General features: G+C 37.0%; 1 protein-coding gene across 1 annotated transcript; it reads left to right on the forward strand.

The window, feature by feature from the left end:
• On the forward strand, window positions 1-453 carry LOC112747912 (uncharacterized mitochondrial protein AtMg00810-like). Its single transcript, XM_025796121.1, has one exon. It carries the CDS (start codon window positions 1-3, stop codon window positions 451-453), a length of 453 nt encoding a protein of 150 aa, XP_025651906.1.
• Window positions 454-13,041: the final 12,588 nt, after the last annotated feature.

Consider the following 13,041-nt stretch of genomic DNA (forward strand, 5'->3'; position numbering starts at 1 on the left):
ATGACTAGGCTTGATATTGCCTTCTCCGTGAACAAAGTGTCCCAATTTATGCATGCACCCCTAGAACAATACTGGAAGGCAGTAAAAAGAACACTCTGCTTCCTGGCCGAGACAATTAATTTTGGGGTTGAAATTCACAGAAGCAACGACTTCAGAATCTTAGCCTTTTGTGACTTAGATTGGGTAGCAGATCCTGTGGATAGACGGTCAACAACAGGGTATTGCATATTCCTTGGGGTGAATCTCATAAATTGGTCAAGCAGGAAGCAAACGGCTGTAGCCAAATCAAGTGATGAGGCTGAGTTTAGGGCCATTGCTGATGCCATGACAAACACTATGTGGCTGCAAAAAATCCTTTATAAAATGCACATACCAACTGGACTTCCTCTAATATTATTTTGTGACAATCAAAGCACAGTGCTCATGAGTCAGAATCCAATTCTGTATAGTTGATCCAAACATTTCGAAATTGATCTCCACTTTATTTGACATAGAGTTGAGGACAAGCAGGCATGTGTAGCCCATATTCCATCTCAAGATCAAATTGCAGATGTTCTTACCAAGCCAATGAGTCAATATGATGCCTTCTTGAAGATTAGATGCAAACTAAGATTAGTTGACCAATCCAAGCTCAAGTTGAGGGAGAATGTTGAGGATAAATAGAGATACAAGATGAAACTAGCTAAAGTATGAGGCATGTAATTAGGAGTTAGTTATGCTTAGTTGTCAAGTTTGTTAGAAGGGTAATTAGTTGTTAGAAAACCTGCTTCAGCGTGACTATAAATACAAGAGTAAACCTCCTCTATATAGCAGCTTTTCTGAATCAATGAATTCATTTTCTCATTCTCTTCTCATATCTCTACTCTCTACTCCCTTTCTCTCTCACTGCTAGATCTCTTTTCAGATCTATCAGAGTTTTTGATATCTTCTCATAGTTCAGGTTTTAGATATTATATAATTTTCATTGATACCAAAACCAGATACACATGCATATACCTGCTACAAAACAAAGCTAAAGCTCTCTAAGCCTTTACCCAATACAAATTTCTACTTGAAAACAAGACTGGACACAAGATTAAAAGCTTTCAAACTAACAATGGAGGTGAATTCCTCTCTCACAGTTTCACAGAATTCCTCATTCAGCATGGCATTGCTCATAGGCTTAGTTGTCCTCACACTCACCAACAAAACGGTAGAGTTAAACAGAAACACCGACACATAATTGAAATGGGCCTAGCACTACTCTCTCAAGCCTCCTTGCCCCTAAGGTTTTGGGATCAAGCCTTCTTTACAGCCACTCATCTTATTAATCTACTACCCTCATACACTACAGATCAAAAAACACCAATTGAACTCTTCAATCATACGCCTCACACTTCAACTAGTTCCATCTCTTATCTCTATTTATCCTTAACAAGTACTTGGGTGTCCCTCTCATTCATGAAAAATGCAATCGAAAATACTTTTAATTTATCATTGACCGCATCCAAAACAAGCTTTCTAGCTGAAACCAGAAAACCCTTTCCCCAGCAGGCAGATGCACCCTAGTGAAGTCTATTCTATCTATTATTCCTAGTTATTGCATGCAAACTATGAATATTCCTACACCAGTTTGTAACAAGATTGATAAGATATGTAGAGATTTTCTTTGAGGATGCAGCAAGGAAGAGAAAAGATTCATTTAATTAACTAGGACAACATTTGCAAGGAGAAAGATCAAGGCGACCTAGGAATACGAAAAGCTCATGAGACCAACAAACTTTTCCTCGTGAAGTTGGGTTGGAATCTTATCCACAATAGAAAGGCGCTTTGGGTTCAGGTGATGTGGGCAAAATATGGGTGTGGAGATAGTGTTATACCCAAAGTTTTCTTGAAGAATAGTAATTCAAATGCTTGGAATGACATCGTCAAAATTTGGGATAATTTTAGTACTAATTTGGTTTGGAGAATTGGCAATGGTACGATGATTTCTTTTTAGGAAGGCCACTGGATTCTGGGAATACCAAATGTAAAGAATTTTGTACTTATTAACCTCAGCCAGGAGATGTTACAAGAGATGGTGAGCACCTATGCTACTACCTATGGGAGTTGGAATTGGGAGATTGTGCATCAAATCCTACCAGAAGAGATTCTAGATCATTTTCATATTCTAAAAGCCCCAAATGCCAATATGGGCGATGATTCTATTTGTTGGATATCTGAGGCGAGTGAAAATTTTTTTATTAAGTTTGTGTATAATCATTTTTATGGAGAAGGAGAGGTAACAGAACCTCATTTTAAAAATATTTGGAAGTTAAAAATCTCCCAAAGACTTAAGACTTTTACTTGACTCATTATGCATAATACTTTGCTTAACAATAAAAAGAGACAGAGAAGAAAGCTTACTGAGGATGCTATAATGCATAATACCCTGGCCAAGAAGAAAGCTTACCGAGGATGCTATAATGCATAATACCCTGGCCAAGAAGAATCACTGCTTCATGTGCTCCTCGACTGTCCCTGTATCCGAAATACATGGCAAAGTAGTGTTAATAGTAGCTATAAGAGGGATTTTTTTAACCAAGATTTAAAGAATTGGTTAGAAGAAAACCTTTTCTCAGCTGCTCACAATGGGACTTCATGGCCCATCCCTTTCATCACAATTTGCAACACTGCCTGAAGAAACAGAAATAATTTCATATTTAATCAAAGAGGTATCTTTAGTATAGAAATTCTCCACATAGTTAGCAACTTGGCAAGAAACTATGAAAAAATTCTTACACTGATTGAGAACAACAGAGGAGCTCTTCGGTACAAAAAAGTGGAAGACATTGGGTGAGAACCCCCAAATGAAGGTTGTTTTAAGCTAAACACTGATGGTTCAGTTCTTCTCCCCACTGGCATGGGAACTTGTGGTGGCCTCTTGTGTGATTCAACGGGAAAAATAGTAGCTCCGTTCATGATGAGGATTGGAAATACCACTATCACAATGGCAGAATTTTGGAGAATTTATGTGGGATTAAAAATTACTACTAAGATTGGGATTACTAACGTGAGAGTGGAGTCAGATTCAGTATGCACAGTTTAATTGATAGGAAGGCAAGATACAGAGCTCCATGCGAGCATTTTGCTCATTCGTGCTATCAAGGAACTGCTCGCAGGCCATGGTGATTTTCATATTTCGCATATTTTTCGAGAGGCTAATTTTGCTGCGGACATCGTAGCAAAGCGAGCTCAGGATATGGATCATGGTCCATAGAGTTCTTTGTTTCGACACTCCACCATTTTTTGTGTCAACCATTGATGCTTATAGGAGAGGGGTAAAATTCCCCAAAACTTTGTTTGAGTAGTTGGTGTGTTTTGTTTGGGCCTTGGGTCCTGATGAAAATAAAAAAAAATGAATCATTATTTAAATCAGTTAAATAATTAACTTAGTCAAACTTAAATAAACTTGATAAAATCCAGTCAAACTGATTCAAAATCGATTTAACTTGATCCAATTTCGGTCAAACCCAATAAAGTCAGAAAATATATTATCTTCTATACATAATTTTTTTGTTAAATGTATTACATAAATAAAATTAAATTATATTTACAAATCTAAAAAAAATTATTAACTACAATATATTTTCTATTTCTGTGATCATTATTTTTATTTATAAATACTTAAAGAGTATAATAAATATAAACTAATTGATGAATTATTAAAATTTAAAAATAATTAATTAAATACAAAATAAAACTAAAGTAAAAAGATATTTATTATGAAGATAAAAAATAAAATAAAATTTTATATAATTATTTAATTATGACTGGATCAATCGGTTCAACTTGTGATCCGCCGGTTGAACTAGTGATCTGATTGTCTGACCGGTTTGATTACCAATTTAGTTCTGATAACTATGATTTTCAAAGGCTGAGAACTGAGACTTAGTATTGTATTTGCTGACTAGAATTGGAATTAAAATTTTAGGGTAAGTTCTATTTGTGTCCCTAATGCTTAAATCGTTTTATTTGTATCTCTAACGTTTGTAAAAGTGATTAAATATTATGATGCCGTCAATTACACATCATCATGAGCTTTATTTGGAGTTAGAATACAAATATTTGAGATAGAATTGATGATCCACTCTGGATAATAGTTCATCAAAAATTGAAACTAATCCATACAACATTTACATTATTCACTTTTTTAAGGACATAATTAAATGTGAACACAAATAGTGGGTACAATATTAAAATCAAACACATCCAAGTGAGACCTAATTGAGAATGAATATATCTAAGTGAGAATAATTGAAAAATACAATCTGATCTGTTAGTATAATTAACGGCAGAATAACATTGAATTACTTTTATAAACGTTAGGGATACAAATAGAACCACTTAAAAGTTAGGGACACAAATTAAATAAGACTTACACCAAACATTGGGGATAAAAATGATACTTTATTCTTTAAAAAAAATTCTAATGGCATAAAATTTTGAATCAGGCTTAATTAAATAAGATTGTATTTTGAGAGAAAATAATAAAAATGAATTGAATTCTTTTTAAATTAATTTTTTTTTTGTATTTTTAACATTGGAATTTAATTTAATTCCTAAAAATTTTCAAAGACCCTTAAAAGAATGAACTAGAAGTTAAAACCCTAAAAATACATATTGTTTTAGTCTTTTAAATATTTATGAGATTAATTGATGTAATTTCTTAAATTATCCATAACATTAATTTAACTCTTAAAAAATGTGTATTATTATTATAAAGTAAATTAATGTTGCGAAATTTATTCCAGCATATTTCTTGCTATGTATAAATTTTTTGGGAGCTATATTGGTTATTACCAAGGTTCTAGAAATCGAATCGGTATTGAAATATTTTAAGTACTAATTTATTGGTTCAATCGGTTCAATAAAAAAAATAGTTTTATAATAAAATAATAAATAAATATATATAATAATACTAAAACATAATTATAATTTAATATAAATCTTAAAATATTTTTTCAATTTAAAGCACTATATCAAATATTATCAATCAAAGTCTTATAATCTTTAATAAAATACAAACTTAATTAAATAACACAAAAAATATTTAAATATAAAATAACAACAGAAAATTTGTCATAATATTAATAACTTAATACCCATTATATTACTTTTAAAATTTTTAATACAATCACAAATTAAGCACAATTAAACCCAAAATATAAACAAAGCACAGCATAATATTCCAACATTCCAACATCACATTACTATGCAAAAAAGCACAAAACAGTAGTACATAACAACCAGACCTAATCAATAATTAATTAATCATTAAATAAAAATACAAAAAATTCAATAATCTTTCAATATACAATACTAAAAATAAGCCAATAATGAACTAATGAAGAGTTTTTCTTTTTAATTCTATATTCAAGTTTGTGGAGGACCAAAATCAATAGAGTAGTATCCTTAAAATAGTCTTTTTTTCTTAATTCTTATATACCTCTAATTCTATGTTTAACCTTTTTTACCGTTCTATTATACATTCGAATGTTTTTGTCAACAAAATTTAACTAAGTTAGCCTAAATCGAAGAAAAATCACTCACACAACATGTGCATGAATCACACGCTTTTTTTTTTACGTTTCTTCTTCATTCGTTTCTTTCTCATTATTATTCTTTTGTTGTTGTTGTTGTTGTTATTGTTGTTTTTTATTTTATTTTTTCTCTTCCTCCTCTTTTTCGTTATTGGAGCATTTTTTATTTCTTCTTTTTATATGTATGATTTTTTTTTATTAAGAGGGTAAAATAAGAAGAATTATGAGTAAGTGAAATAAAAAGAGAAAAAGATGATGTTAGAAAAGAGGATAAGAGACTTTGAATTGTGTAGAATTTATCCAAAAAAGTAACATCGAAATTTTTTAATCATGATAGAAAATTTTTCAATTTTGATACCAAAATTTCTTAATTGTGACACAAATTTTTGTTAAGATGGTGGAATAAGAAAAATGATGAGAATGTGAAACAAGATGATGATGATGAAGGAAGAGGAGGAAGGAGAATTTTGAATTGTGTAAAATTTATTAGAAATAGTATCATACTTTTTAACCATGACTCAGAAAATTTTTTAATTCTAACATCGAAATTTCTTAACCGTAACGCATGTTCTTGTTAAGTGGATGAAATAAGAAGAATTATGAAAATGTAAAAAAAAAAAAACATAATGAAAAAGAAGAGAAAGAGGAAGAAGAATTTTGAGTTGTGTAGGATTTATTATAATAATACCAAAATTTTTTAACTGTGAGACATGAAGTTTCCTTATTTTGACACTGAAATTTTTTAACCATGACACAAAAAAAATTTTAACTAATTTTTTTTATCATTGAACTAATTGAGTAGTATTAAACTCATATATAAAATGTCTAACCATTCTTGTGTTATTTGTAACAAATTGTATTTTGTGATTTTAAACCACATTTAAATGTATTTTGTTGGTAGAGTGAATTAAGATTTTGAATTTGTTGTTCTTTAAAAAATTTTTTGTCATTTATAATAAATTTCGGTATCATTTTCAATAGATTTTTTGTGCCATTAATTAAAAATTTATGTGTTATTTTTGTTATCGTTAAACTAATTGTGTGATATTAAATTAAGAGAAAGAAGGTGAAGAAAGAGGAAGAGATGGTAGAGGAGAAGGAAATGATGATGATGATGATGATGATGATGATGATGATGATGATGATTATTATATTAAAAGTAGCTTATAAATAAGTTATTTTGTATTCAGATTTTTTGTTCTAAAAGTTCTTATTTTATAGAAATGTGATAAAAAGTAGTAGTATTATGAGAGAAGTCATTTTTTTAACTTCTCTATAATCTCCTAAATAATTTCTTAGAAAGCTACAATTTAGTTTTGAAAATTATACCAAACATTAATACTACTATTTTTTATAAATCAAAAGCTCAAAAAAATTACTTTTGAAACTTTTCAAACGAACCCTAAAAAAAGAGACAAAAGAGTGAGTATATAAATTTGAATTGGTTGATTTAGTTAAAATAAAATTGTTATCTAACATTTCTGTAACCTTAAAATCTCAAGCTCCATATGTCCCATAATTTTGTTTTATTCATGTTACGATGGGTAACCGGAGATTGTTGGGCTGGACTCGCTGGGTTGGCCCAATCGTCTGAGGAAGGAAGCCTTCGAGCGGGTCTGCGCCTTGGGGGCCTCCGTCCGACTTGTGAGTATGAACGAATGGGGGTGGTACCTGCAAAGACACTCCGATGCCTAAGTCAGCAAGGGTGTAAGCAGGTCTAGAGAGTATTGGGACTTAAAGATACTTGAGAGGTGTCAGTGTATTTATAGTGGTGAACCAATAACCACCGTTGAAGTAGTGCCACTTTTTAGGGTGTTAACCGTCCCTTTATCTCAGGGAGGTTAAGATATGGCTCTTGAAAGTGGTTAGAGAGATTCTAGGGGCAGTTACTCATTCAAACGAATGTTTATCTGCCAGCTAACTCTCGTCCCCGACTTCTTTAGGGTATGTCGTGGTAAGAACCGACTTCACAGGAGGAAGGTCGGTGCTAGGTGAGGCTCAACCCTTCGGATTGGGCCTTTTATTTGTACCTGTGCCTTATCGTTGGGCCAGGGTATGAACAGTGCCCCTACTCGAGTCCAATTTATTTTAAGATTTTGGGTTCGAGTATTCTACTCGGGGACGTAGCCGACTTGGGAGGGAACCGACGTGTTTGTTTGGAACCGACGTGACTTTCGTGACTTTTGATTTTTCACAGTTACGTCTAATCAAACGTCGTGTCTGTTAGAGGTTCGCGTAGGTATTGATTACCTTGGTAACGGTGCACCCATTAATGACTGTCCCGTTTTTACCATTGTGCCCCTAACGTGTTTATAAATACTTTCCCTCTCATTGTTTCATTTCTGTGATTTTTCAAATTTTCTCTCCACCTGTTCGTGCAGTATTCTTGCGTTTGAAGGCTTTCATTCCCTCCAACCTTTTTCAGATAAAGGTTAGATTTTTCTTCTTCTAACATGCTTTCGGTTTGCGTACTTTTATTTTTCAGATGGATAGGTTGATTCGTAGGTTTCTGTTTGATTCCGTACTTCCCCCTTAGAGACCATGTTTTTTATTTTCTTTTCTTTTTCCTTTGTAGGTTTTACAAAAACCCCTTTTTAAAAGAAAGAAAATGTCTTCTGTTGAAAGTCTTGCTCAGTGGGTTGATGTTACGGTCCTGGGGGAGGAACCTTTGGTTGACACCGAATTTATCACCAACCTTCGCACTCATCACCGAATTTGTACTTCCGAGGAGGATGAGCCGAAGTATGAGTTGGTGGTCCCGGGTCCGGAAGACCGGGTTTGCTTCGGGAGGGCCACTGAGGCGGCCCCTCATTTCTTTTTTATGTATGAGAGCATGGTTACCCGTTTGGGTGTCTTTCTTCCATTTTCTGATTTTGAGATGTCGGTGTTGCGTCACTGCCGAGTTGCTCCTACTCAACTTCACCCTAATTCCTGGGGTTTTTTGAAAATCTACCAGTTTATCAGCCATGCTTTAGACTTTCCGACTTCTTGGAGAATTTTCTTTCATCTCTTCCATATGACCAAGCCCTTCAGTGGGCAAAATAATAAGCAACAATGGGTGTCTTTCCGGGCTATACAAGGTCGGAGAGTTTTCACCCTTTTTGACGAATCCTTTCATGACTTCAAAAATTATTTTTTGAAAGTTCAAGGCGTAGAGGGTTACCACCCCTTTTTCTTGGATGAGAATTCTTCCCCTCGCTTTCCCTTGTACTGGTTAGAGGCTTCCCCTTGTGAAAAATATGGTTTGGAGGATCTGGATGAAGTGGAGGCAGCCATTGTGGGGTTCCTCCGAGAAGTATGGGGGAGGGCCCCATATCTGGATACCAAAAAATTTCTCCACGTCTTTTGTCCAGACACAACTAGGTAGCCTTTAAATATTTTGTTTCTGACTTGTTTCTACTGACTTGAAGTTTACCGACTTGTTTCACTAATTGTTTTCTTTTACAGAGATGGCGAGGAAGAATTCCAATGAGTCTTACCAGAGAGTCAAGGAGGCCAGGGCGAGGTCTCGCGCCAGAACCGGTGGTGCCAGGGTAACTAGCTCTCCTCTTCCTCCCCCCTCTTCCCGAAATTTGGGGACTCCTTCTCAACCCATTGTTATTCCTGCTTCGGCTTCTTCTCAGCCGTCCCCTCCTCCCCGACCTTCTCCTGAGCCAGAGAAGAAGAAGCGCAAGGCTTTAGAGTCTGGCTCTTCTTTTGAAGGTGAGGCTAAGGTGGATGCTCCTGCATTTATCCGAAAGTTCATCTATCCACATACCCGTATAGGTATGGATGATGTTTCTATTCGGAACCACCTCACTATTCTGGCTGAGGAGAGCATCATGGTGGCGGGGATTTGTGCCAAGTTCCTTGATATTTTTGAGAAGACTCCTCTTAGCTCTCTGGGTTCAACCTCTAAGGTTGAAGAGTTGGAGGGAAGGCTTCTCATATATCAGGAACATGAGAAGGAGTTGAAGAAGGAGGTCGCCAAATTGAAGGAGGAGAGGGATGGCCTCCGAGAGAAGGAGAGCAAGTTACAAGCCCTATGTAACATGGAGGAGGGCTTGAGAAAGTAGGCGCAGGAGAGTTATCAGAGTTTATTTGAGGACCTTGTGGCAGTAAGGAGGGATTTGTTGAACTCTCGAACTGCCTATGCCGAGTTGGAGGACTCTATTGCTGAGGGGGCGGAGGAGGCCTGGAGGATTTTTAAGGAGCAGGTCGGAGTCCTTGCTCCCGACCTGGATCTCTCTCCTTTGGATCCTAACAAGGTCATTATTGATTGTGCCATAGTTTATCCCCCTGCTCCCGAGGTCGTCACCGAGTCAGATTTGAAGACTCGGGGGCAGATAATCACTGAGTCCCCTCCTCGTCAAAAGGATGTTCCGAGTTCCTCCCGACCTCTCGGCACCTCTTCTCCGACTCCTATGGACACTTCTCTCCCTGGTCCTGATGGCGCTCCGACTTCTCTTCCCGACTTTGGTGGTGATCCGTCTACTCCTCTTTAAAGATTTATTGGCTATCTGGGGGCCCGGCCTGTGGGTCCCCCCTTTTTTAAACTCTTTATTGTTTGTTGGTGGTGATGATAACTTAACATTTCTCTGGCCTTTTAAGGCCGTAAACAAAATATTTATAATTACCCTTTTTTGGATAAGGATTTTAAGTTTCGGAAGAAATACCCTTTTTTTGGACAAGGGTTTTTAGTTACCTTTTTGTGTGCATGCTTTCTGATTTTGATTTTTCGAAGTCTCTTCAATCTTTTCTGAAAACCTTTTGCTTGTCTGTCTTTCTAAGCCTTTTCTCTTTAGGACATTCTTTAAGCGTTTTCCTAGGTTTTTTTTATCTCTTTTTTGTTATTCCTTATACTCAACTTTGTTTTATTGAGTTCTATGACTTAGGTTATTTTTGCGATGCGTTTTCTTTTCTACTCGGTTTTTCATTTCGACTTATAAGTCGGAATGTCTCCGAGTTTCTCACGATCAACTTTTATAACCTCTTTACACCGACTTGTACCTCGTCGTTTTATCCTGACGACCATCTAGGTCGGTTCATGGGATTCACGTTTTGTCGAGCTTAAGTCAGCCGGTTTCGTAGGAAGAAAAAATAAACGAGAAGGAATTTATAAGAGATATTGTAAAAGATCTTTATTAATTTGGGAATGTGCTTTACTGCTACTAAGGGTTTTTAATAATTTTTCCCTTAGCTCTACTATGATGCCTCATTAAAAACCCTTCTTCAGAAAAAACCCTTTAATGTTTGGGAAAAAATCGTGAAGTTGGGAAAAGAGTACATCAGGGAGTAGAGTTCGCTCTTAACTATAGTACTTTTTCATATTACAAGCATGCCACGATCTTGGTAACTCGGCGCCGCTTAGGTCGGTCACCTTATAATAACCTTTTCCTAAGACCTCGCTGACTTTGTAGGGTCCTTTCCAGTTGGCAGCGAGTTTTCCTTCCCCTGACTTGTTGACTCCTATGTCGTTTCTGATTAAGACCAGATCGCTTAGTGCGAAACTTCTTCGAATGACTTTCTTGTTGTATCTGGTAGCCATCATTTGCTTCAGCGCTGCTTCTCTTATCTGGGCTTGTTCTCGGACTTCGGGGAGCAACTCTAGCTCCTCTTTGTGCCCCTGCATGTTTCCGATTTCATCATGGAGAATCACCATTGGGCTTTGCTCACTGATTTCTACTGGTATCATAGCTTCTATCCCATAGACAAGTCGGAAGGGCGTTTCTCCAGTGGCAGATTGTGGCGTTGTCCGATAAGCCCACAACACTTGTGGGAGCTCTTCTGTCCAGGCTCCCTTTGCTTCTTGTAGTCTTTTCTTCAGCCCTGCCAGTATGACTTTGTTGGCTGCCTCGGCTTGTCCATTGGCTTGTGGATGTTCCACCGAGGTAAACTGGTGTTTGATTTTCATACTGGCCACCAGGCTTCTGAAGGTAGAGTCGGTGAACTGGGTTCCATTATTTGTAGTGATGGAATAAGGGATCTCATACCTTGTGATGATATTTTTGTAGAGGAACCTCCGACTTCTTTGGGCTGTGATGGTAGCCAGTGGTTCTGCTTCTATCCATTTTGTGAAGTAGTCTATTTCCACGATCAAATATTTAACTTGTCCTGATGCTTGGGGAAAGGGATCTAACAAATCCATTCCCCACTTTGCGAAGGGCCATGGAGAAGTTATACTGATGAGCTCATCGGGGGGAGCCACGTGGAAGTTTGCATGCATTTGGCATGGTTGACATTTTTTCACAAATTCTGTGGCATCTTTCTGCAAGGTCGGCCAGTAGAATCCAGCTCGGATTACTTTCCTGGCTAGCGACCTGGCTCCGAGATGATTTCCACAGATCCCGTTATGAACTTCCTCTAGTACCTCGGTGGTTCTCGAAGTCGGTATGCACTTCAACAATGGTGTTGATATTCCCCTCTTATAGAGGATATTTTTCACCAGAGTGTAATGTTGCGCTTCCCTCTGGATTTTCTTAGCCTCTTTTTCTTCCTTGGGGAGGATGTCGAATTTCAGGTATTCGACCAAAGGGTTCATCCATCCGAGGTTTAATCCGATTACCTCAAAGACCACTTGCCTTTCTTCTGTTTTTACCACGGAGGGTTCCTGGAGAGTTTCCTGGATCAAGCTTCTATTATTCCCTCCTGGCTTGGTACTTGCTAACTTGGAGAGGGCGTCTGCTCTGCTGTTGAGATCCCGAGTTATGTGTTTGACCTCGGTTTCCGCAAAGCGCCCGAGGTACTCCAAAGTTTTTTCCAAGTATCTCTTCATATTTGGATCTTTTGCCTGATACTCTCCGTTTATCTGGGAAGTCACCACTTGGGAGTCGCTATATATCATCACTTTTGTTGTACCGACTTCTTCTGCCAGCTTTAATCCAGCAATCAGGGCTTCATATTCTGCCTGATTATTTGAAACTGGGAATTCAAATTTGAGGGAACCTCTATTTGGGTTCCCCTTTCATCGACCAATATTATGCTTGCGCCGCTTCCTGTCTTGTTTGAGGATCCATCTACATAGAGTTCCTATGTAGTTGGCTTTTCCTCTTGGTCTCCCGTGTACTCAGCTACGAAGTCGGTGAGGCATTGAGCTTTGATTGCTGTCCGAGTTTCGTACTTCAAATCGAACTCGAAGAGCTCTATTGCCCATTGAACCATTCTCCCTACAACATCCGTTTTTTGGTGGATTTGCTTCATGGGTTGGTTCGTGCGGACTCTTATTGTATGCGCTTGAAAGTAAGGTCGTAGCCTTCATGAGGCTATTACTAAGGAGTAGGAAAACTTCTCTAGTTTGTGATACCTTAGCTCGGGGCCTTGTAGAACTTTGCTGATGAAGTACGCTGGATGTTGTCCGACCTCGTCTTCTCTTATCAGAGCTGACGCGACAGCTTTGTCTGCTACCGACAAATATAGGACGAGGTCTTCTCCAACAATGGGTCGGGTCAGTATCGGAGGCTGACTCAAGAATATTTTGAATTCTTGGAACGCCTCTTCGCAT

Source organism: Arachis hypogaea, chromosome 15 (genome assembly GCF_003086295.3).
Source record: "Arachis hypogaea cultivar Tifrunner chromosome 15, arahy.Tifrunner.gnm2.J5K5, whole genome shotgun sequence".
Lineage (NCBI taxonomy): Eukaryota > Viridiplantae > Streptophyta > Magnoliopsida > Fabales > Fabaceae > Arachis > Arachis hypogaea.